At 41.2% G+C, this 25,502-nt stretch overlaps 1 protein-coding gene across 3 annotated transcripts in view; it reads right to left on the bottom strand.

The window, feature by feature from the left end:
- The window catches only part of slc4a4a (solute carrier family 4 member 4a), a 65,951-nt gene that overhangs the window by 33,066 nt on the left and 7,383 nt on the right, over nucleotides 1-25,502 (bottom strand). For 2 of the 3 annotated variants that reach the window (XM_085476444.1, XM_085476443.1), the window contains 4 exons: nucleotides 18,219-18,392; nucleotides 6,922-7,057; nucleotides 4,619-4,779; nucleotides 1,932-2,084 (listed from right to left, as the gene is read on the bottom strand). In XM_085476444.1, the coding sequence (XP_085332570.1) occupies nucleotides 1,932-2,084; nucleotides 4,619-4,779; nucleotides 6,922-7,057; nucleotides 18,219-18,392 (624 nt within the window). Of the gene's footprint in view, nucleotides 1-1,904; nucleotides 2,085-4,618; nucleotides 4,780-6,921; nucleotides 7,058-18,218; nucleotides 18,393-25,502 lie in introns of all 3 variants that reach the window. The other variant, XM_085476445.1, reaches the window with a different exon arrangement.

Below are 25,502 nucleotides of genomic sequence, written 5' to 3'. Positions count from 1 at the left end.
TGAACTAATGATTATTTTTTAAAGAAGAATTTTTAAAAAAAGTTAATTTTCTGACAACTTTCAGCAAAACAAAGTGACAGCTCTGTAAATAAAACATGCATTTCCATGAATTTAATCAAAACTAAGAGTTAATTGATTTGAAACGTTACTGTTAACATGAATCATAAATCTAGAAGATTGTGACCAAAGTAGCAAACACCAGAATCCTATGATTTCAGGTTTATGATTACTCCTGTGGGTCGTGAAGTCTTGCCCCAGCTCACTTCTTCAGAGTTAAAGAGGACCCATTGTTCTCTCTCATATTAAAGTTAAGGTTTACAGAAATGACTTGTTCATGTGACTTTATTTATCAGATGTAAGAACAACTGCAACGGCTATGGTTGAAAAAAACCCTCTTTCAGTTCTAAGGTTTTATGCATGAGGACATAAAAAATCATCTGAGCAGGCTCTAAAATTAACAACAGCTTGTGGAAGAACGTAATAACTCGAAGTAATAATCTTTCTTTATGACTTTATCAGTCTCACATCATCGTGGAGGAATGTTGGCCAGTCGTCTTTACAGCATTGCTTCAGTGCACAGAGATTAGTGAGCATTTTTTTTGATGCACAGCTCTCTTTAGGTCCCGCTGCAGTTCTTCAGTCATGTTCAGGTCTGGACTTGTCTTTTTCTGTTTTAATGACCAGTTTGCATGAACAAATTTATATCATGTTTTGGTCATAGGACAGATGACCTCACGTCGGACTGTAGGATACTTCGACTGATCGACTGGTCGAGTGCAAGGTGTCCGGGTCCTGTGACTCAGAAAAATAACCCAGCTCATCACCCCTCCACCAGTGCTGACAGCTGGTATCAGCTGTTTGGTTTTCTCCAAACATGGCACTGTGCATTATGGCCAAATACATCCACTTCAGTCCAAAGGATATTGTTCCACAAGTTTGCTTGGTCAGACTGAACTTAAACCTGATCTGTCCTGCCATGTTCCTTCTAGAGAGCGGAGCCTTTCTCCTGGCTGCCCTTCCAAACACTACTTCTTTACTTTTTTGTACCATCATGAACTTTGCCATAAAAAGCTAACAGAGGCCTACAGAGTCTGGTCTTGTGTTTTTTTACAGTATCCTTGATCACATGCATATCTCTGTAGAGCAGGGTTGGGGAACTCCAGGCCTCGAGGGCCGCTGTCCTGCAGGTTTTAGATGTGTCCTTGATCCAACACAGATGATTTAAATGGCTAAATTACCTCCAGGATCTAAAACCTGCAGGACACCCTTAAATCCTGGAGTTCCCCACCCCTGCTATAGAGCTACTGACACTTGCTGATGATCATCAGAATTAAGGTTAATTAAGGTTGTCCATCTGATGTTGTATTGAATGAGTTTAAACCTGTTAAGGATACGATTATTTTTTTTATTATGTCCTGATACAAAAAACCTAGAATTGACAGAGGGTGCACTTCCTTTATACTTGACTGTAGATGACTAATAAATAGGTCCCCTTTAAACCTCTACCTCTGTTTATGTAGTTAGTACAGTACCCTGCAGTGAGTCCACTTAAAGCGTTAAAGTGCAAAAGACATTTCTGAACTTTACTAATTTTACTCAATTATTCTTTAGCTTTGGTGTTAATGCAGGTCGAGTTATTCAGGTTGGTTCTTTAGTGTTTTCCCTCATCTGCTGGTTCCAGCTGGAACTGTGTTTAAAGCCCCATTAGTGGGTTCATGCAGAGGAGGGCAGCAGTGTGCCCCTTATGACACACTGTGGTATTCCTCAGAACCCACTCTACATCTTTTTCTTCACCTAACAAAATTCAATGTCGACTCCATTCTGCAATTAGTTTATTCTTATAAAATAGCAATCGAGCTTTAATTATTTAAGCTAAGACTGCACCAAACTGGCATCAGTATTACCATTTTCCGGGGTGGAAAACAGCCTACTTGCACTGGACACCGTCTTCCCGATGTCAGCCAGAGAGCGCAGGTTGGACTTCTTGGTCTGGTGGCGATGTTTCCGCAGCAACGTGTACATCACCTTGTCCTTAAGTTCGGCCTTCAGCTGGCCGATCTCTATCTGGTTGTCAGTGATCATCTCTGAAAATGCAGAAAGAGACGAGGCGAGGAAGAGAAGGTGAAAAGCTGAGTTAAAGTTTAAATGCAGGCTTTAAATACTCTGCATTAAAGCAAAGACACTGTGGATGCATTTTTTAATTACTGCTTAATTTCTTGAGCTTTAGGTTTAATTAGGAGCAGAAGAATTCAGAAGAATCCAAAGAAAAAAAATATATATATATAAACAAAACATGAAATTTAACATGTTAGATTGAATAAACACTTTTTTGCAACATGAACAAAAATAAAATATTGTTTTAAGTTTATTGCAAAGGTGCCACCTGTTTCAAGTTTTATAAATTAAAAGATGAGCACAAAGAGTAAAATTATATTGTGCTGTTCTGTCAAATGACACTTTAATTTGGGGTCTCTTTCTTTCCCCACCCTGCAGCATTTTACTCAAAAAGGTAGACTTGGCAACACTATCACCCAAAACAGGTCACCATAAAAGTCTCTTCATACTTTAAGGACTCAATTAGTGCCTCCCAGACTCTAATGCTCCTCTTTATGGCATCATGAAATGGCTCAATCAAAAGGTCTAGTCTATTTTTGAAAAGAAGGTCAGAAGCCTGAATGCTGAATGAAAGCAGCCCGGGGCAGTTCCTCTTCTTGTGTAAGGGTAGTGCTGTTAATGGCCTATCAGTCAAGTCAGCAGGCCTCAGAGCAAGAGGCCCAGCTCCACTCCACCCAGTGCAGCTCACGCAGCACAGACAATTACTTCACATTAATCACTCCAAGTGGTAACTCTTCTTCCTGCTCCCTCATGCAGACAAAAATTTTGGGGTGGTGGCATGAGATAGGAGGACACAGAGATATAATCATCTTAGAGCAACTGGAGAAGGTTAGCTGCCCTCAGATTAGGAAGTTTTTGTGTGGCCATTTAGTCCAAACTATAGTCAACTAGTGCTGTAATGTAAAGTACAGCGTGGCCTGCAACTCAGCTCTTTTCTCGCTCTTAAAAGACGGGAATGAAAAGAAACCTGAGTGTTTTGATGCGCATCAATCCGTGAACCTGCCGACCTGCTCTGCACACGCTGCACATCACACAGCTGATTTAATCAAGCTGGCAGACGGGCAGGAAGATGCTGACCTTTAGTATCGTTACGCAGCAGTAAAAAATAGTGATGTGTAAGGGAGAAAAAACGAAACGATCAAACCGCAGAAAAAAATATTCTTACATCAAAGAAATCTGTCAGTTCAGTTCTTTCACACTCTAAAGCACTTTTGTGCTGGACTTTGTTAAGTAATACGATTTTTTAGGGATAGAGATCCAGACGTATTTACATTTTATATTGTATCTCCCAAAAATTCAATTTCTTCATATTCAGACTCAGCAAAAATAATTTTACTTCTAATCATAGAGATAATTCAAAGTTTAGAGTTCATGGAATGGTAAAAAATGAAAAATAAAATTTATTTACTCAAAAAAATTTTAAAATATTTCCATAGAGGTCGCTCTATTACAGTTCCATGAATGGCCACTTGAGGCTTGCTGCAAAGGTGAGTCAACCCCCATTTACTCCCATGTTAAAACTTTACACCCTGTCGCTACCCGGAGTAGTGGCCTTTCGCACGGTACCGATCGGGTTTCCGGTACCGATCGGGTAGTGACACACCCTGCTACAAAAAACCTTCACGGTATCTGTAGTACGGTGGCCCTGAGAGGTCAATTACACAAACATAATGGAAGTGTTTCTGGGGACACAATAACATGACGGACCAGCTGTGGAAGTGTCCGTCACATTATTGTCTCCCCAAAAACACTTACGTCGTGTTTTGTGTGTTTGTTTTGGGGGCTTTTGGGGTTGTTTGGGGGGTTTTATTGAGCATTGTTCTGTTTTGGCCACCGGACTATAGCCCATTTTGCCCTTCACAACAGCTCTTCAGGGTCTGTTTTTTTTTAAAATAACACATTTGTTTAAATGTTATCGAAGTTAAAAGTTCGCATCACTAGTCTCAGCTTTTAAAAGCAGAGTTGAGGTTGAATTTTTCATGAAATTATCTGACAAATGTCATGACTTGGTAAAGTACCATCAGCTAATAACTTTAAATTAAATAACTTAAAAGAGGGCTTCACATGCTGGATGAGATCACCGTGGCTATAGCCATCATTTATATGCAGTCTGAGGTTCTCATCATAGCCCCAACCAGGAGATGAAGCTGAAACATTGTCCACTTATGTATCTCTGCAGTGAGACCACTTTAATTTACATATGAAGTGGGATGAAGACACTTTGGTCCTGCTGCTCCTTCCACTTTAACCTTCTCTCAACCATTGTGGTTGAACTATGTGAACATAACCTTTTAAAGATACAACACATCTATTATTGAAGTAAAAGGTGTTCTACTGCACTTTTAACCTCATAATCACAGGATGAACTGCAGCTTTATATGAATTTGTTACAGCTGTGATTACACATCATGGCGATAATCACTCGATGGGTTAAATTAATTTGTAGCTGCTGGAATTAAAAAGAAAAAAAACAAACAAATTATTTTTGAAGAGATGAGCTTACCAACAACCTGGGGTAGCGTAGAAGCTTCCAGGTCCAGCATGATGGTGCCTTTTTCTATACATGTCCTCAGTTCAAATAGGCTGTGTAAGGACAGCGTCGCCACATGAGGTTTACTCCAGCGTTCTCCACCTTTCTCCACCTTCTCCTCAAACTTGATCCACCTGGATTTAAAGAAAAAAGACTCAGACAGGCACACGATTTAACATGAAAATCTTTTTATCATAGTCTTGGATAAACATTTACATTATTTTATTTTATAGAAATGTACTAAGCAGTAACCTGCTAACTTGGGGGGAAGCAGGCATACCAAAAACAGGCTGTACAGTCAGGATGCAAGAGGAGAGATATCAGTGTTAGAGAGTAAGTATGGGTGGCTTCGAGGCATCACAAGTCTAATTTTGGCCCAAGCTATTCTCATAATGTCAGAATGTAGAGCGTCACAATGAACAAGTGCCTGGTGAAAAATGCCACCACTAAAAATATCTATGCAAGTATGTATTGCACTTCTACTACTTTGAAGATTAGGCTTCAAACTTTCCTTTTTGCTAAAGCATATAAAGCATATAGTTAGGGCTGGACCAGGTGACCCTGAATCCTCCCTTAGTTATGCTGCAATAGGTGTAGGCTGCTGCGGGATTCCCATGATGCACTGGGTGTTTCTTCTTCAGTCACCTTTCTCACTCACTATGTTTTAATAGACCTCTCTGCACTGAATCATACTTGTAATATGTCTTTGTACTCTCGCCCTTCTCTCACCCCATCCGGTCTGCCGGAGGTTTCTTCCTGTTAAAAGGGAGTTTTTCCTTCCTACTGTCGCCAAAGTGCGACATGACCGTTGGGTTTTTCTCTGTACGTGTTATTGTAGGGTCATTAACATACAATATAAAGTGCCTTGAGGCAACTGTTGTGTTGATTTGGCGCTGTATGAATAAAATTTAATTAAACTTTGTCTTGGGAAAAAAAGGAAAAGTAAATATTGTCAAATATATGACAAACTTAAAGAATAATTTCATGCTTTTTGCTCTTTAGTCCAAATTATGAGCCATCAAATGTACGCTTGGTGGACCTGTTGACGAGGGTCAGCCATTATTTTTTAAATCAATCAATTTTTCATTTTTCATTATTGGGAAAAAAACTGGATTCTGAGTCTGCATTGTTATATTTTTTCTGCCATTCTTCATTTCGACAGCTCAGAGTGAGAGACCTGAGAATCAGAGGTGTTACTGAGCGGCTGTTTCTCTACTGCGGTTTTAATCTGGCTGCCAAAACCGCACTTGGCAGGCAGTCAGCACTGCCCGGCACGTTGCAGAGCTTTTATTCAGTTTGAGTCCTCTGAGTGTACTCGGCGAGATGCTGCACAAGTTCTTAAATTTTGAACTACAACTCTTGCACTGCTGTCCTCAGCCTGTTTTTTTTTTTTCCATACAGTTTCTGTATGCTAAAGATTTTTATTTTTAGAGACTGAAAAAATATGCTGCATCCTCTTCTATCAAGTAGAAGCTTTTTTATTGCTTTTTATTAGATTTTTTCAGACGGCTGACATGAAATGATGGGAATCATTACTCCCGAGGCCACACTTACCTATCATAGTGCATTTCAAACATGTGGTCCAGTGCAGGTTAAATTATGCTGAAGTTTCTCCAGAGCTGACCGAATATGACTGAAGGATCAGCCCCTCATCTGATCCTTCAGTCATATATAATAACTTCCTGTGTGCAGTAGGCACGGGGGCGGAGGCTGGACAATTTTATCGTCAGTCATTAGAAACGCTGGCAAAAAGGCCAAATTTAAAACGACAGTCAACTAGATTTAAAGCAGAACTTAGCAATTAAAAGCTTCACTGAGTTTAATTAAAAGCAATTTTAAAGTGCACTAAAAATGTCAGCAGTACTTCTGCAAACTGTTTAAACAACAGTGAATCAAAACTTCTACAGTATGTCTGAGTTTAGGATAATGAATCACTGATTGGGTGCCTCGAGCAGCGGTCCAGAGACTCTGTTTCCTCCTGAAAGAACTTCACTCATCCACTGCTAATTATGTATAAACAATCATCCCATCTCTGTCCCAGTGTGTCCCACTAGAGAGCCACTCAGAAGAAACCAGTAAAACTCTGAGCTCAGTTTTAAACTTGGAGCTGTTTTCAAATGTCTGTTCACTGTTTTTCCATAAAAAACAAATATTCATTCCTTTTGAGATAAAAACTTAACGTGAGGCTGGTTTTTCATCATTTTTATTCACATTTTTAGTGACTCCGTGAAAGGATATGATTTTAACAAAGCAGATACACACAAAGAGGATCTTACCTGGCCGTCTCCTTCCACTCCATCTCCTGTCCGTCCACTGACAGGAGCTCATCCAACTCAGTGAAGAGCTGTGGGGGTGCCGGGCCATCGTCGTCCTCACCTAGGATGAAGCGAATCCTCTCTGCTGCTGGTGAGACTGTGGAGAGAGGAAAGATACTGAGGTTCATAGGCTGGCAGTGGTGCCCGTTGGGCAAGGGCTTGGGCACTGGCTTTTCGTCCTCAGCTGGACTCTTCACATTGACCTCAGTAGGAGGTGGAAGCAGCGCAGTGTTCACTGTGACCTCCTCTCTTTTATCTTCAGCGTCCTCTTCTTTTTCCTCCTTCTCTTCTTGATTATTGTTGTTGTTGGACATCTTTAAAATCTGACCCCCCTTTGCTCTCCAAGTCAGCTGACACAGCGTTTGCTTAACAGACTGTAGTCTGCAAGTGTCACAGGCTCACCACAGTCCCAAAGCACCAGCTAGACCCTCATTAAAATCTTCGGTGGAAGTGACAGCGGCTCTCAGTTGCCTGCTCCAGCACTTTGTGAAGCAGGTAGGAGGGGGCTGATTGGGTTTAGGGTCCCCCTCAGTGACAGTGGCCCAACAGCTAGCCCCAGTCCACCCCCCCCCAACCCCCCCTTCACTTTTCAAACAGTTCTTCGCCATTGGCCCTCCAGCCTTGGCAAGCTGTCCTGAAGCCCCTCATTAACAATTAGGAAATGGTTCACAAACTGGTCCATTCTTCAGCTCAGGCTTGGCTTTCCTTCCTCTTGTCTTCTCATTTGAATATTTAGAGAGTGACACATAAGTGAACCCAGCACAGTTCCAGCAGGAACAATAACGGTGTAATACTCCTCAGTATTAAACATGGTGCAAACAGTCGACGTGACAACAGCGTCTTTCACTGAGTGAAACAGACAATATCTGAACATTGCTTCTGAACCCTACTTTTTACTGGACCCACACAACATCACTATAGACACAGACACCAGAAACCTGCACAGTATCCACGAGTGCCTAAAACTGAACAGTGAGACATAAAAAGAGCACAACTACCATTAATAATCACTATTATTTAGTAACTCTGTCCTTTGGCTGGTATCACATGTCAAAATTACACCTTGAACTTTTTTAAAGCAAATGTCACTGAAATTCAGACTCTGTACTGCTCAATGCAGAAGCTCATGTTACATTTAAGATCATGTCTTCATTTAACATTTTGCTGATCTTAAAATTTAACGTTTACTTCAGTATTGTCTAGAGATGGACCGATCCGATATTACGTATCGGTATCGGACATAAAAAAGTGGTATCGTGCCATCTCTAGTATTGTTGTGGCGTGAATAGTGCGGGGCTGTAATTCTAATTTGCTGATATTTTTTGTGCTTGTCTTGGGCTCCAGCTTTTAAATGTTTAAATCCAGAATGAATAGCCCTGGCTTTTAATTAGCTGGCAGCACGCGTCGCAGTTAGACAGATAACGTGGTTATTCAATAACCGATTAATGTGGTGTTGGGGGCTTGATTTTACAGCTTCTATTGATCTGTTCTGATGGCTCTCCAGGCTTTCCTGCGACCTGACATGTGAGACTTCAGATTTTAGCCCGGATCCCCCAAAAAAGCCAAAAAAGCAAACATTTGCTCACAAAACTAGTAGATAATACTGTACACTGCAAAACATAAGCTGCGTAAATCAGTAAATACTCTCAATTTAATATATCTATGCTAAATTTTGTACTTTGAATGTGAAGCACTTAAGAAGTCGCATGAACTTAATGGTTTACCAAAGTAAATGGCTTCAAAGTTTAAAGGTAAATGCATTTTATACTACCCTAGTTTGCAAGTGTAAACTCAGGAAAATGTTGCAGTAATTTCCTGTTTTTCATAGCGAGCTAAGTGTTTCTACACAATTATTACCTGTTAAGAAACTATGAACATTTATCAACATTCAGCAACATTAACCCTCAACATTCATCTCTGCAGGCTGTTGCTAGCTAAACCTTCACACAAACTCTTGGAACCACATCACCCACAGCGTCGAAGCCACAACAAAACACAACATAACAGAAACAATGATCACAGCGTGACTGAATTAAGGTTTTGAAAATGAAGTTGTGTATGTACAGCTATATGCAAAACTTAGAAAACTAGTAAATATTAGGAGGCAGTGATTAAAGTTAAATATGGACAGCGAGTTTACTCTGTGACATTACTAATGAGGTGTTCTTGCATCCCTGTTGTTACTAGCATCACTTTGAGTCCCAGGTCTTTTCAGTGACCATTCCTTCAGTGGCTTTTTTGAGGGTTAAGACTTGGATTTACGGTAAAGATCCAGGAATGAATCGCCTTAAGAGCACAGAATTATAACTCTGCTCACACATGTGTGTGTGTCTCTGTGTGATAGCAAAGCCAGCTGATCAGATTACACAACAGCTTGCTAATACTGTAGCACCAGAGAGCTACTACAGTGATGGATATATTTACCATGGAGCATCTTTATTTCTCAACAGGTAATTAGTAAAAATTTGCTTTTGTTTCTTAATCTTCTGAGTCTGTAGGAGCTTCTGAAGCCACCACCATGGTCCAATTACAAGTTAACTATAAGAGTCTGGATTTTACTTTGCAGGACAAATTTAGATGTTGGCAAACACAATTAACATCATATCATCCACCACACTGACTCATTCATTCATTCATGGCCCAATAGTAAAGGGGGTGAAGGGCTGCAGTTTCCCGATTGTGTTTTCTGTGGCACAGGAACAGCAGCAGGTATGAGCCAGACAGGCAGCTGTAAGATTACTAGTTAGGGGAAAAACTGTCTGCTGGCACGCACACACAGACATACACACATACACACACTCACTCATTTCTACAAGCTGCAACTAGCTTAAGACACCACAACCTGTTTAATAACATCTTAGAGGGAGTAAAGCACACGTGTGTTTCACACATTCAGCTGACACTCACATCCAGAGCGATTTAGGCTGATTATAGTAAACATTTAAAACAAGCTTTAAATACCTGTATGGACAAAATTACATGCAAACAATGGCAGGCAGGTGGGTGCAAAGAGCCAAGTGATGCGGCCACACACCGAGGATCTACTGCTGTAATTTTCAGGTACTTCTGGTTAAAAAAAGAAGCGGCAAAAAAAATAATAGAGGAGCAGCAAATGTGCAAAATATTTAATCAAAAATCATCGTGAAATATTTTAAAGTGGCATTAAGTGTAACAAACCAAACTGTGGACAGTAAGTATTTATTTTCTTTCCTGTGAATTCAAAGTAAAGACACTCCAGATGAAGCCAAGCATTATGTTAGGAGAAATCAGCTTTAGCATGGGTTAGGACAAGCTAACAGCAGAGAAATGTCGAGAGAGAGGCATGGCTCTCAAATAATCCAGAACGGAAATTAAGATGGTGCTAGAAGTGCAATTTCTAGGGGGAAAAGCCACTTACATAAAATAAATAAAAAAATACATACAATTCAATTTAATTTTATTTATACAGCGCCAAATCACAACAACAGTAACCTCAAGGCAATTTTTATTGTAAGGTCGACCCTAAAATAATACATACAGAGAAAACTCAAACAATAATATGACCCCCTATGAGCAGCACTTTGGTGACAGTGGGAAGGAAAAACTCCCTTTTAACAGGAAGAAACCTGCAGCAGGACCAGGCTCAGGGAGGGGCGGGGCCATCTGCTGTGACCGGTTGGGGAGAGAGAAGGAAGACAGGATAAAGACATGCTGTGGAAGAGAGACATTCATAACGGCCAACCTCACCTTAATACAAATAAGTTCCCGGAGCAGTTTCAAGATGGCCGCCTAGTGGTGAGACTTGCTTCCAGAGGAATTTTTTCCAACATGCAAGCAGTTGTATACGGCTGTAATCCACTACTATGCCTATCCGCATTTTCAAGTTACAGCCTTTACATTTTGGTTTTACTAATAAGAGCTACATATACATTTATCATCAACTATGTTGCACAAGCAAAGAAATTAACACAAGGGAAACGAAAGAAGCACGTTTGGGTGTGAGGGGGCATCTACAATCCTCATAATAAGGCCAGGAACACATTTTAAAGGGCCTTTTATGAATGGCTCTATTTCCTGTCACACGTTTCCTCGTACAATGGTAAGTGGATCGGTACTTACATAGGGCCTTTCTACTCTAATTGAGCACTCAAAATGCTTTATACTACCAGCTTCATTCACCCAATCACACACATTCATACAACGCTTTTATTCTCCAAACGCCTTGTCTAACATTCATGCACACACTCGCCCTCTAATGAATGCACCAGGGGCATCTCAGTGTTCAGCATCTTGCCCAAGGATCCTTTGACATGCAGTTTGGAAGAATCAAGAATCAAACGGTGATGTAGACCTGAGTAGATGTTCACATTTGGTGACAGTGGGGAGGAAAAAATCCCTTTGGGGAGGAGGACATGCTGTGAGCTGGAAGCTCGGAATTCAGACTGGTATAAAATGCTGTTTCACACAATTCTTTCTATTCTTGGCTCTGCATGATGTCAACAAGAGGGGATACACTTAATATGATCATCTTAGTTCAACCCTCCTGATTATCAGAGGCAGACAATCAGAAGAAAAGTGGCTTAAATGATGAGGCTAGACTGACGAGCTGCACCAGTTCTCAAATCTGGATTATTTTGAGTTGTGATTCACCCAAAGTTACTATAACAGAGTCAAAGAATGCAAATATGTAGCTGTAAATTAGAAGCGTCTTTAAAAATGAATTCCCCAAAGTTTTACAGCTAAATATTCAGCGCGCAACCTAAACTGCTGTTACACAAAAATGTGTCCGAGGATTTTTGAAATTTCTCATGAGAAATTGATGCTGTGATCCAATATAAAAATGAAGAGGTAACACAAATAGTGCTAGTGTCAGAGCAATACCGTCCTACTCGGCCAGTTGCTAAGAGAAAGGTGGGTTTGGTGGGGAGGGTGCGGGTTGAGTCAGAGTGAAAGCAAAGAGGGGTGAGAGCAAGCACGAAAAGGAGGGCTAGAAATGAAAATCCCATCGTTCAAACACAATTTCAAAGCTCTGTGTGCTCTAGCCAAGAGCCATGGGCACACAAAGAGGACTTTGTCCCAGCAGCAAAGGCTCATGGGATAGGGTACGGAGGAAGAATGCTGCCCGGCAGAAAGCTTAGTGCGACTGCCACTAAAGGCCTGTTTAGTCCCATTCTTGACATGCATCCTACACAAATACCTTCCATCTACTCTGACCTTTCTGAAAATCTCAGTGCAGTATAAATGCTACATGGGATGTAGTAACATGCTCATTGTCTTTGGCCACACATGCAATGATATCTGTGTCTCCATTTCACCTCATTCAAAGCAAAAAAAAGTGCAGGACATGTTTTCAAGTCTGACATTCAGTATGCAGAGGAGCTAGCACACAGGCAGCGAGCAGGGACCGGCTTGAATACAGAGTGACACCCTGAGGGTGATTCATTGAGAACACAGTATTTATATCAAGAACATCTAGCTCTGGTATTTTGCTGTGATAGCTGAGGTGGCCAATATAACAAATTCCAGCTGCGGGAAATAACCTGAAATGAAACCACTGTGCTGTCTGCAGGCGTGCTGGATGTAAAAAACATTTTCTCTGTGCCTCCACTGAGCTCAAATGTAAGTTTGATTCCAAGCCACATTCATCCCAAGTAATGTTTAATTCACATGAAATAAATGTGCTGTTACTTAGTTAGAAAGCTCGATTTCGTGCAGGACCTTCACTCCTGCGTACGACAGCTCAGCTGGGAGCGCGCTCCACTTTGTTGTCATGTTTAACTGATATAAGAAGGCGGTGCTGAGACGCATTACTAAACAGATTGTTTGTTACTTTTTCAAATAGAGACCTGTTTAACCATACGGCTGTCAGTTTAGCTCACTGGTTGATTCAGCCTTACGGCTGAAATGCAGCGGCCTGGGTTGGACTCTGACCTGCGATCCTTTGCTGCTGCTCTCTTCCCCATTTTCCTGTCTACTCTTTACTTTGGATGTTCACATCACTTTTAAATTTGTGGGTGAAAAACAGAATAGGTCTGTAAGAGTGAAATGTGGAGTGCCTGGGTGTTGGGTGGTTGTAAGAGGAGAACGATGCCTGCAGCTCCAGCTGCAGCTGCCACAGTGGAGGAAACTGAAATGAGTGGCAGAGAAGCAGCTGATATCAATCTGCTATGCAATGAAGTAGAGCCTGTGCATTTAAAGGAAGATTTAAAGTAGGCTGCACACTACAACAAAATGTGTTTAAATAATTTTACAAGTTATTAAACCAGATTCCAGCAATGAGAAGCAAGCATCAGCAAAAACAGTTAAAAACCTGCAGGCCCATCAGTAACACTGTTAGGTTACGATACTTCAAACAAACATTTTTGAAACACTGCAGCTTGCGTTAAATGTGGATCATTAAAAAAAAGTCCAGTGACTCCATGTGTGCATGTTTTAGCTAGCTTCAGTAGCTTGCTAACTTATAGCTAAGCTAATCACTATAAGTGAACTAGGCAAAAAGTGCTGAGATAATGACTAAGACAGCTAAAATGAGATAATAATGAGGTTATTGTTATTAATATTAGATATCTGATGGAAAAATTATTAAAGCCATGCAACACTCTTTACTGCAAGCTGAAGGAATCTTTCTCTGTCCTTGTCTCAGGCCTTGTTGTGGCTCCTCTGCTATCTGTTATCCAGATGTCCGAGTTCACTGTGTAACTGAACTGTTTCTCTGCAAGAGTGTCGCACACATATCTGTTACCAGGATAACGTTCAAAGAAGTGTATAAATGAAACTCGTGGGATTGTGTGGGCGAGCATTTACATAGATTATGCTTTTGCTTCCTTGCAAGTAAAATAAATGAGTTGGTACTCGCTGCTCTGTCTCACTTCATTAGACAAGTTCTCTAACAAAATTATACCAAAAGCATCCAAATAAGCCCTCGAATATTCAGCTCGTCAGTGGCCGTTTATGGCATTGATCCCTGAAAAATTACTATGTCACGATAGTTTAATGGCACTTTTGCTCCCTTTAGGGAATTTGCCTCCCTCTCACCTGATCCCCAGCATCCTCCTCTGTCACACCAAACCTCTGCATGTCCTCATGCATGTCTCAGTAGTTTGTGTCAAAAAGTGTAGAAGAATAACTAAAGTAGATAAAATGATAGTGTGATATGTTTCTATCTATAGTTTTCAACATACTTTTGCAGCACTTTAATCATTCAGGCTTTACAGTGAACACACAGAAAAGTACAGTGAAGTGTTCTGTATAGTGTTTCTTTTTAAAAATCATTCTTGTGTGTTGACCAGTTAAGCAAACAGCTGGAATATGTTTAGGATTAAGGTAATCCTAAAGTACCACAGACCATCCTGTGGTGTAAACATAGTTTTTTTGTTAACTTGTTACCTAGAAATGTTTTTGGGATAGCATACATGCCACACATTTATGCTTTTCAGGAATAAGAAGAAAACTTTGCTCTCTAAATCTTTGCATTTATCAAACAGGAAAAGCTCATAAAGGTTTCCATTCTTTCCATTTAGGAATCCGTATACAAAAAACAATTATAGCAATCACAGCTTGCTCTCGGTGACTTTGAGAAACTAAAGCTATTATCTGTGTGCAAGCTAAGTTTCTAAGTAATCCCTATAATCCACTTTGAAAGAGCATTTGACCCCAGAGCAGAAAAAGATGAGTAAAAGGTTAGGATTTAAAAGGAAAAACCAAAACTCATCAAAATGAGCAGGGTCAGAAAGCTGTGCAGTGGACATGCACGTAGCCGGGAGGACGCACTTGCAGTCCCTGCAGTGTCCATCTGACCAAACAAGAGGATTTGAGTTCAGAAAGAACACGGCCCTCCCCTGGGGGCGGCCATGTTTTCCACAGAGACAAACATGGAGTGAATAACAGCATGACATTACTGCATGCCTGTCAGTTTTTGAATGCCTGCAGATTTGAGTTTTACAATTGTAGAGGATGACACTTGGGAGGACCCATGTTGTGGATGTCATGAGGTGATGGGGATTCATTTATGGAAAGAATTTAATAAAGTCTTCTTTTTTTAAATTAGGGTCTCTTTAGCATAGTGTCTTTGTCCCGTCTCCCTCTCCTCACCCTCTACTGGTCACAGCAGGCGGTTTTCCCACCTGAGCCTGGTTCTGCCGGAGGTTTCTTCCTGTTAAAAAGGAGTTTTTCCTTCCCGTTGTCACCAAGTGGTTGCTCCAAGATGTTGTTTGATTTGGGGGTTTTCTCTGTATTATTGCAGAGTCTTTACTTCATAAAGCACCTTGAAACAACTGTTGCTGTGATTTGACATTATATAAAAAAAACTGAAATGACTGCAGGAGAACTGATCATAAGCTTGACGGTGAATGTAGTTAATCTATATGTCGAATGAAATCAACCCTCAAGGTAATTAATTTTTTTTGTCCCGTCTCTGCCCTTTTGTTTAAAATTACCTGTAATTTGTGTTATTTTATCAATTAAAAAATATTGCCGATGGCCGGTGATACAGTATGAATTTCAAATTCCTACATCTCCAACCTCTCAAGTTATCGCATTCACAAGATTTTCAGAAAACTTGACCTTTGACCTCTAACCTTGCGATCACTAAGATTCGAACTCGTACAAGATTTTAAGTAGATGCATCAATCGTATCAATTTCCGTCATTACAAATCGTGTTTGTGTGTGCGTGTTAAATTTGATTTAGTGATAGTCGAGTGTGTTTAAGCTTTTCTGTGTGGAGAGGATTGATTGGAATAATGATGATGATGTCCGCTATCACTGTCAGTCATCAGTAAACACTTAATCTGGCTGATGAATCTTCACGTGGCACATTACTAAGTCTGTACTATTAAGTCTGTAATTAGGCGCCATTCTTCTTATTTTACAGCGTCGTTGTTCAATCGGGGGACACTCTCTGTTGAGGAGAAAAGCCTGAATTTGTTTGTATACGAGGTATCCATTATTTAAATGTCCCGGGCAGTCGAAAAGGAGGCAGAGCTGTCGAGAAATGCTAGCAGCTAACTGGGCGCTGACCGTGTCATTCCAATACATTAAATGTCGCAGTGTTGGCAAAGAGAGGAAGTGAGGTAAGATTTGCACATGCGTGGTACCGATCGGGTTTTCGGTACAGATCGGGTAGTGACAGTGGCAATGCTTTCAACCAAAACAGGTGCAGCTTGATGACATCATCAACATGCGCTATCGCGGTAGAGCGGTATAGTCAAAATCTCTACAGTTGGCCAAATTCATATCGCTTCGACCGTATACCATTTATACCGCCCACCCCTACCTGTAGTCTATCGATCAGAGAATATTTCATGTTATTTCACTATGACGACAATGAAATCTGAAAGTTACTCATATATGCAGCTAAGCTTGACGTTACAATTGGCACTCATCTATGAAGTAATCAGCTCATAACTTTAAAAAGAGAGACTTTTCGCGTGTCGTAGTAAATGGAGCACATCAACACAATGTGCAAAAGTCTGTTTACGTACAATAAAACATAAGAACAGCCGATTGTACAACAACACCAACTGTACCGTATGCTCTGCGTTTGTGGTGTTCCACACAGCAAACAGTGTTGACCGCTAATAAAACGGACATTTTATTAGTGGTCAAATCAACAAATCAGAGTGCGTAAGGTTTCATCTGTTCCCCCATCGAGGCGCCGACAGCACCAGAGAGTTTTAGGAACAAAAACACAGCCTTCCCTTTCACGAATTAGAACTTATACGAGGGCGATCGTGGCTCAAGAGTTGGGAGTTCGCCTTGTAATCGGAAGGTTGCCGGTTCGAGCCCCGGCTTGGACAGTCTCGGTCGTTGTGTCCTTGGGCGAGACACTTCACCCGTTGCCTACTGGTGGTGGTCAGAGGGCCCGGTGGCGCCAGTGTCCGGCAGCCTCGCCTCTGTCAGTGCTCCCCAGGGCGGCTGTGGCTACAATGTAGCTGCCATCACCAGTGTGTGAATGTGTGGATGACTGGTTGTGTAAAGCACTTTGGGGTCCTTAGGGACTAGTAAAGCGCTGTACAAATACAGGCCATTTACCATATGAAACATGTATTACTGATTGGTGAGCTATCACTGATGATGAAAAATCATAGACTTTAATACATGACACATTCTCTACTTGCAATAAACAAATAAAAACACAAAGCTCTTACTAAACAAACATAACAAAAAAATGAATTCATACACTATAAAAGCCAGTTACAGTTGACTTCAGCCCCATGCTGTTCAATACTCCTAACTGTAATTTAAAAAATATCCCAGAAACCAAAAAAAACACAGTTTTTGCTAAACATGCATGTGGACAGTGACCAGCACCAACCAGATGGGCCGGCTGTAATCTATTCTGTGATTGGATTTATGAAAATCCCTCTCATGGAGTGATGTGGGCACACTGTGAAATCCAGTTTTGGCACACTTTAGTCCTCTTGTCACATCACGCGCATGCAGGCATGTGTAAAATTGCATCATTCTCTGGAAATGACAGCGGTCTGCCTCATTATACGACTTGGCAGAACACAAGAACATCTTAAGCTGTTTTCACGAGGACTCATCAGCGTTATGATGCTCTGTTTCTCCAAAAACTGCCAGGAGAGTCCCATCTTCACCAAACTGTTCATGCAGTTCGACGAAAACACTGAGCTTCCTTTCAGTTTGTTCACTTGACTAAGTCGTGAGCTTTTCTCTTTGTGACTGAATACATCACTAAAGGTTTCTGGTGCCAGAAGGATTTTAGTCTTACTTGACCTGAAACTTTAACTTGAACACGGCAATGACCGAGAAAAATACTGATACCATTAAGAGCTTTGCTTATACTTATGTCACCCAGTATAACCCGCCTCTTCTATTGGTTTCCTCACAACTGGCCAGAGCTGGTTGTCTGAGCATCCACTGATCTCAGCAGCCTGAGGGCGTTTTGCACTTTACACTCCTAAGAAGGTTAAGGCAACCAAAAAACAAACACCAGCACATACAACATACATGCTACCGTATACCCAAAACAGACATATTCCTGTCTAAAATTATGACAAAGCCACGGGACGATTCAGCACTACTGCATTCGCATCTTCACAACCACGACTTCCTAAGAAATTCACTGTCCTCTGTCGAGGCAGACTTGTCACTTAGCAGGACATACAAAGCTATTTCTGGCCACTAAGTGGACTCAGCAACTTTGCTCAGGTCACGCAGAGTCACAGAAGCGTTTTTCTCTGGAAAAGAGAGCAGCCTTCAGCAAAGACAGACGTGAACTCTAATCAGGCCTGACACCGAGTCCATCAGAACTTACTGAGAGGTTTGAGGATGCTGTTGCTGGCCTCGTCGTTGTTTTCTGTCTCCGACTTGTCAAAGACATTCTCCATCAACTTCTCCTTTCTGTCCTTGTGGCCGGTTTTCCGGCGGTGACGCCTCCGACGTCGATAGCTCTTGGGCACGTGCACGCCGATGTAAATGGTGTGGTGACCTGTAAATAAAGCAGAAAGGAAGATGAACTCTGACACGCAACATCCTGACAAATTCACAGCGCCATGATACCGCAAAGACAAACGTCCGAGCTTTCCAGAAATGACAACAAGGCCAGAATATCTATGAAGGCTTGTGCGCTCATAGTCACCCTGTGAATACAGCCCTCAGCTCAACACGTTATAATCATTTAAATGAGGAAAATAGTTACATTGTTATAAAGCATTAAAATAAACCAGATGCACTGTCTGCACTACATACACAGATGTTAAAGCAGTGCTTTTCAAACACCTCATTTCAGGAGCTGATAAAAGTTAAAGCATCCCACCATTTTTATTGGTTAGTGAAAACCAGTTATTCAATTTTAGGTTTTTATTTTTGTAATTCAGGTGTGGTTCGGTGGCTTTCCTGAGGGGATTTGTTCGCTTCATGTCAGCTGTTATTTAACAATGCTCAGTTTTAGTTTTATATATTGACATTTATAGTCATCTTTTTCATTTATATTATATGTCGGGGGCATATTTCTCAGAAGTGCAGAGTAGATCTTAGAATACAAACAAGATTTAAAGGTAGGACTTTGAAGTTCATACAATTTTTATGCAATGTTGAGATAAATAAAGCAAATATTGGCACCCAAAAGTGCTGAAGTTCAGGACACATAGCCTAACAGTGGAGCAGATGTGCCTCTGACCTTTAGATAATACAATTTTAAACTATCAAACATCACTGACAGAAAACTTATTAACCATAATTCTTCATCTCTGATCAACTTCTTATATATTTTCCTGTTTCCTAAACACTATTAAACCCGATGCTTTTGTCCCCATGACAGAACGGAGAAAACCGACTCATAGTGTGTTAAAATATTGACATTTCTTTTATTCAATCATCTTCCGGAAGAGAGAGACCCCTGCACAGCTCAAACGCCAGTTGCAAGAGCTCTCTAACATTAGAATCATAAACTGTGCTTCATATAGGTGTGATTTTGGTACTTTACACATCACACAGTCTCAAACATTGCTTATATGGCAAGTTCCTCATTTCAGTGTCTTATCTATTAATATGGCTGTGCACTAAAACTTCCTGTTTTTCAGTCTGGCTGAGCACTTAGTTTGGGAGTCAAAAGCGGCCTTGCTCTACAAGCCTTTATTAAAGTACATAAAACAATATAATGAGCAGATACACATTAAAAATATTTCTCTTATCCCTAACAACACACCATAGCATTTTAGCATTCTAGCATTTTTCCCAAGCCTGGTTTTTAATCACTACAATAAGAACGACGAGGAACGAGGAACCTGTGGACTCGATCTGATCTTGACCACTTCTCACCTCAGTTCAAGCTTTCTCACATGGATCAGAGCAGAGCGATGGCACCAGAGCAGCGTAACAGTGGCAACAGTATGCCATCAAGTCACACTCTGCAGTGAAGCCACCACCGACTGCATGGCTACATCCCTCGTATACAGGCTGACAAGCAGACCATACTGCATGCTAATAACATATTATTTGCATGGATGTGAGGTTCATGCCAGCAGGCTTCACTGTACATCTACACGTGTGCAGAATAAGGCGAGAAACTTTTACATAAGTTACTAAACTTAAACTTATTACTAATGCGGGTATGTGAGAATTGAAGCCACACGTACCTGAGTGTTACATTGTCAGTTAAATGATCATAAAATTAGTTTATTAATTTTGAATCTGATCCTGACACACTTTCTTTCATAGCATCAAACATCGGAAGTGCCCCTGAAGCTACTTTAGTGATAACAGAGTAATAATTTAGTTCTGCACGCTTCATTTCTTGCAGTTTCAACAGATTAGTTGGTGTTTAACGCCACTAATACTTAGCAAATAATCATGAACGCCAGTTTACCAAAACTTTACAAAAAACTTTTTGTTTTTCATTTCAGATGTTTATTCTTTGTAGTAAATTAGTAAAAATGTGAATAAGAATAATTCTCATCATCTTCTCTCATACCTGCAAACCTTTAACTTAAGCTAATACAATCTGTTTTATATAATCTATTATTTTCACCAATAAACCCAATAAAAGCAACATCACAGAGCAAACATCAAACGGGCTCCAGGAACAAAAAGCTCTGTGCGATCGGTGTCAAATGTCTCCTTTGGAGCAGGTCGGGCGAAGCTGAGCCAAGCACTGCACATGACCCAACCAGGAAATGGCTGAACCCCTCAGCACAACAAACAATGACCTCTTAGAAGCACAACAGTGTTCATTATTCACTCGTACCACAACGCCTTGTGTTTTATTTTTAGGGATTCATCTAAATTCAGTGACACCAACAGTTCACAACACCGAGCTGATGCAGGGACGGAGAAAGTCAACAACTGTGAAGGCTTCTGTAAACCAAGGGGACTATTTTAGGTGGTCGGGCGTTGTGCTCCTCTGTCTGTGATCATTTATTACATTTTTCAGATGACGTCCAAACAGAGTGAAGAGCAAATATTACACTGAGCCAGGGGCTGAACTACAGCTGCCCCCCAACGTTTACCTCCGTCACTTTTAGGAGAGCTTGAGCTCTTTCCTTGGCCCGTCGGGTCGGCTGGATGTGGTTTGTTTAAAACTCTTTTTTTTTTTTTCATCTAAAATGACAGAAATATGCTTCAACACATCTCTGGTCTTCTGTTTTGTTCTCAGAACTAAACTCTGGCTTCCTCCCACAGTCCAAAACATGCAGTTGGTGGGGACAGGTTAATTGGTAACTAAATTACCCACAGGTGTGAATGTGAATGCGAATGGTTGTCTGTCTCTATGCGAGCCCTGCGGCACACTGGCAACCTGTCAAGGGTGAACCTGGCTCTCGCCCTAATGCAGCTGGGATAGGCTCCAGCAGCCTCGTGACCCTGACAAGCATAAGTGGAAGAGAATGGATGGTTGGTTAAAATTCCACACGGAGTGTTGTTATATTAATATTTAAAAACGTCAATGCTGGGTATCTCAAAAACTTGATGTGCTTAATCAGACCACATATCTGAAGTCAGTGTGGGAGGTGGTGAATAAAAAGCATGACAGAAATAAAAACGGAGACAGAGGAAGACAAAACTGGAGACCGAGCCACCATCACCCACACCTGACCTCCTGCCCTCTGTGCTTTTGGTTCAGCAAAGATGGCACAACTCCCATGTTTACATGATAACATGCAAACACAAGATTAATCTACAACTCTGGGATCCTGTGCCAAGGAGGGGAAACATCCAAACAGAATTCATGTACTCTAAGAAACGAGCCTTCAGCTAAATGTAAACTCTCGTGACACCCTAAAGTTTTGCCCACCCTAAGGTTTTGTGCGTGGTGCTTGGGGTCTTTGAAAGCAGAACTATTAAATACAGGAAGTACAGGTTGAGAAATGAGAAAGCCTGCTATATGATGGAGGGACGACTGGTGTCATTTACTTTAAATATAGTTTTTACTTCCTTGGATTCTTGTGTTATGCATTTAGTTAGTTGTTAGATTTAATTACTGCTAAACTAAAGTAACTATTAAACTGGTGGTTTGGTTGATACCTCTTTGTATCTTGTTTATCTTGTTTGAACAGCAGCAGTGGGGAGGAAGACCATCATTTTAAAATTAGTAGACTTTTAAGAGAATCATGTTCAAGGAGGGACAGCCATCGACTACGACTGGTCGGAGGAAAGAGAACTGAGACAAGAGGGACACAGAGAGACAGGGACCAACACAAACTACAGGAGAGTGAAGACAAAGGTTAATGGCATCCCTGCAGTAATGGCACATAAATGCATCAGGAGTGAAAAGAGGGAGTAGAGAAGAATTCAGTGCATCATGGGAAATCTTCCAGCAGCCTTGGTTACACTAACACGTTTAAGTTACTGTAGCAGCAGATCATTATTGATCTGTTCCTTAGTTTCAGACGGGAAAAAACAGCTGTTACTTCTTTCCAGTCTTCTGGAGATTTTTTTTCCAGCTTTTGCATCCTTTGTGCACAAAATCAGCCCTTCCCCTGCCTCCTTACAGTTCATGTCCATCCATCAATTCTCTTCTTTATCAGTATCAGGGGCTGGAGCCTCGCAGAGGTACCACAGGGTGAGAGGTGGGGTACACTCTAGACAGGGTGCAAATCCGAGGCAGAGCTAACAATGGTTCAAATCTATTTTTAATTATTGATCTGTTATTTATTTATGTTTTTATGCTTGTTTCTCTTATGGAACATGTACAAAAGAAAGGAGAGGAGATGCCAGCATCTGAACAGGAACTCACTTAGCTGCCCGAGTCTGCGTCTCTCCAGCCTAACGTAGCAGGATAAGACCTGCTGTGGGGGAAACCCTGCGATGGAGTCAAAGTCATCAAACTTTTTAAATCTCTTTTTAATCGGTGCATGTATTTTGGTGACCACTGAAAATTGTTAAAATGAAATAACTGCCCAGGGGTGCAGGGATGATGCTGGGTGGCAAGACTTGCTTCTAGGTGAATTTCTGTGCCGGCATGCTGGTAGTTGTGTAGCAGAGCAAGGTAGCTCAGTTTAACATAACACAGGTGGCATAGGAGAAGATAGCTTGAACCCTGACGCAGTCGTAAACAAGCTTTAAATTCAGGTGAGTTTCCATCTTCAGTGTCAAATTAAAATGTAGTGGAAACACAGCCTACCTGGATACATCAAGTGCAATAGGTACAAGGGAAACTAAAACACATTTCAAACACCTGTGTTTGATGAGCAACTTCAAAGTGTCAATAAATGACAGTTATGTAATTAAACAATTGGATCAATGGTGGATTTGGAGACTAATGTGGAGATTTTCCTGTTGCTGTGACTCAACATGACAGAAAAGCTGAGACACAGATGGCTGAACAGTAGCTAAAAGAGACAGACGGCGCTAATAAAGAACACAGAGCCATTACAGCTGAGAGACGAGCGATAAAAACGAGACGCTTGCATAGGCCGAAGCAGAACAAGAAAGGAGGCGGCTGAATGAGAGGACAGCGATGAAGGCGAAGGAATAAAAAAAATAGTCAAGTCAAGGAGCTGGAAGGGAAGATTTGCAGGGAGCCAGAGCGGCTTTGTGAAACAACTTCCTGTTCTTTTTTGGAGGGTGGAAGAAGAACTTCTTTTGGGGTCGCCCATGAGCACAAAGTGAATGAAATCTTGTGTTTGCCAGGAGGTTTGTTTAGCTCGCCAGATTTCTGAGGAGAGGCAAGGCTACAGCCAGTTTCCCCAGTAACAGCACTGCTGGGACATTGCCAGACCAGTGGTGGGGGGAGTGGCAGCACACCACACAGCACTGACAGCATACTAATACTCCAGCCTTTAAACGTGTTGTTGATTGTTGGGCTTCTTTGTCAGAAAGAATACAGATTTGTTTTTGCTGACTCAGCAGCAGGAGAGACTATATGTCCGGCTGTATGTCCGTTTGGCTCCTCTGAGAGAGCAGCACAGAGGGGGAAAACAAAACGTAGCCATCAGATCCGAGACTGACGTGTAAACTCCAGCACTGATTTCACAGTAACAAATACGCATCTTTAAAGTAGATTATTCTGTTGTTTATTCTGGGTCTTGGTTGTTTGAGCTCCTCACCTTAATGAGCCAGGTTTCTTCTCATTGGATGCCACTCACAGACAGAAGGTTTGAATAGCAGGTGGGCGGAGCTTCTGTCCCCAAAGAGTACAATAAGTGGGATATGTAGAAACTGACCTTTTGGATCTCAAAAATGACTTGTTCATGCAGTCAGGTCCATAAATGTTTGGACAATCGCTCGATGTATTTCGATGCCATGACAGGCCGTCGGTCACTCCTTCATTTAATCACTGCTGAAGCTGTTTTTCATTTTTCTTTCACTATTTTGTTTCACTCCTAATTTCACTTCACTTTAATAACATTGCTCCCAATTCCAGCTTCAAGTGAAAAGTCTTCTGTGTGTATTGATAATATACATAAAACTCATGAGATTATTATTATCATTACAGGGCTCTACACTAACTTTTTGCCATGGGCGCACCGGTGCGCCTAACTTGTTAGCATCGCTTAACACCGCAGTTTTACATGTGCACATTTTTTGGGAGGAAGTTGCAGTCCATACAGACAATATTCATTTCTAAATTATTAACTAACAAACTTGTGCTTAAAGTGCTTTGTCAATATTGTAGAAAATGTTAAACATAATCATCATCTCGGCTCCTCTGACGGCCTGTTTGCTGTTGCATGCTGCTGACAGGCAGTGGGGAGAGGGGACACTTGGGCATTTATTGCAGCATATAATGTGTTTTCTGGATACACTGGTGTTTTTTCAGCATTCAGAGGTTGATGGCACCGTGTCAGAGCTGGCTAAAAATATTCTGAATATTGCAGAAAATATTCTGCAATATTCTGTAATTTTGCATAAAAGCTATTTTATTTTAAGTTTAAATTTCTTCAGTATTGAACAACAGAAATGAGGCTTTTTTTGTCCGAGGTCATTTAAGTGAAAAAAAATAAAATAAAATAAAAAGCGGCCGACAGCGCTGTAAACAACAGTAGACTGGTGGGTAATAAGAGAATGAATAATGCAGAAAACAGAGATTTGAGACGAGAAACTGTTCTTGAAGTACAGAGAGAGAGAGAGAGAGAGCTGTGCATGAAGTGTGATTTTTATCGTGGTGGAAGCAAAGCAGCAAAAGTCAGAGGGAATTCATGACGACATTGATCACATGTGAAGCGCAGTTTGCTGCTTCTTTTGCTGCTGGCTCGGTGAATTTTGGTTGGAGAGAGACAAAACCTGCAAAAAGACGTAAACACAGAGCGGACCCGACGCATCAGAATCGCTGAGCTCCGATGGCGTGTCCGTCTACGGGCCGTCGGGTGAGAAAGCCGAGAAAGACAAAGCTGATTCTGATGCGTCGGGTCTGTGTTTACGTCTTTGTGTGGAGTCCGTGTACCTGCTCTCATTTACTGTTTGGTTGTTGTTGAAATAGTTTTGTGAGCTTTAATCTGAGAATCTGGCGTTTCTGACAAAACACAGTTATATTTAAAAGTCGATTCAGGATTTAATGAATCGATATCGCTTTATTCAAACTACTCACCTCCCTCTATCCACGCTGCACTTTCAACTGGACCACGGACAATCACAGAGGTCCCGCCCCTGACTATCTCTGATT

Source organism: Copadichromis virginalis, linkage group LG12 (genome assembly GCF_057382275.1).
Source record: "Copadichromis virginalis isolate Kocher_CV1m ecotype Utaka linkage group LG12, C_Virginalis_male_GT1.1, whole genome shotgun sequence".
NCBI lineage: Eukaryota > Metazoa > Chordata > Actinopteri > Cichliformes > Cichlidae > Copadichromis > Copadichromis virginalis.
This window is presented reverse-complemented; position numbering and strand designations above follow the sequence as displayed.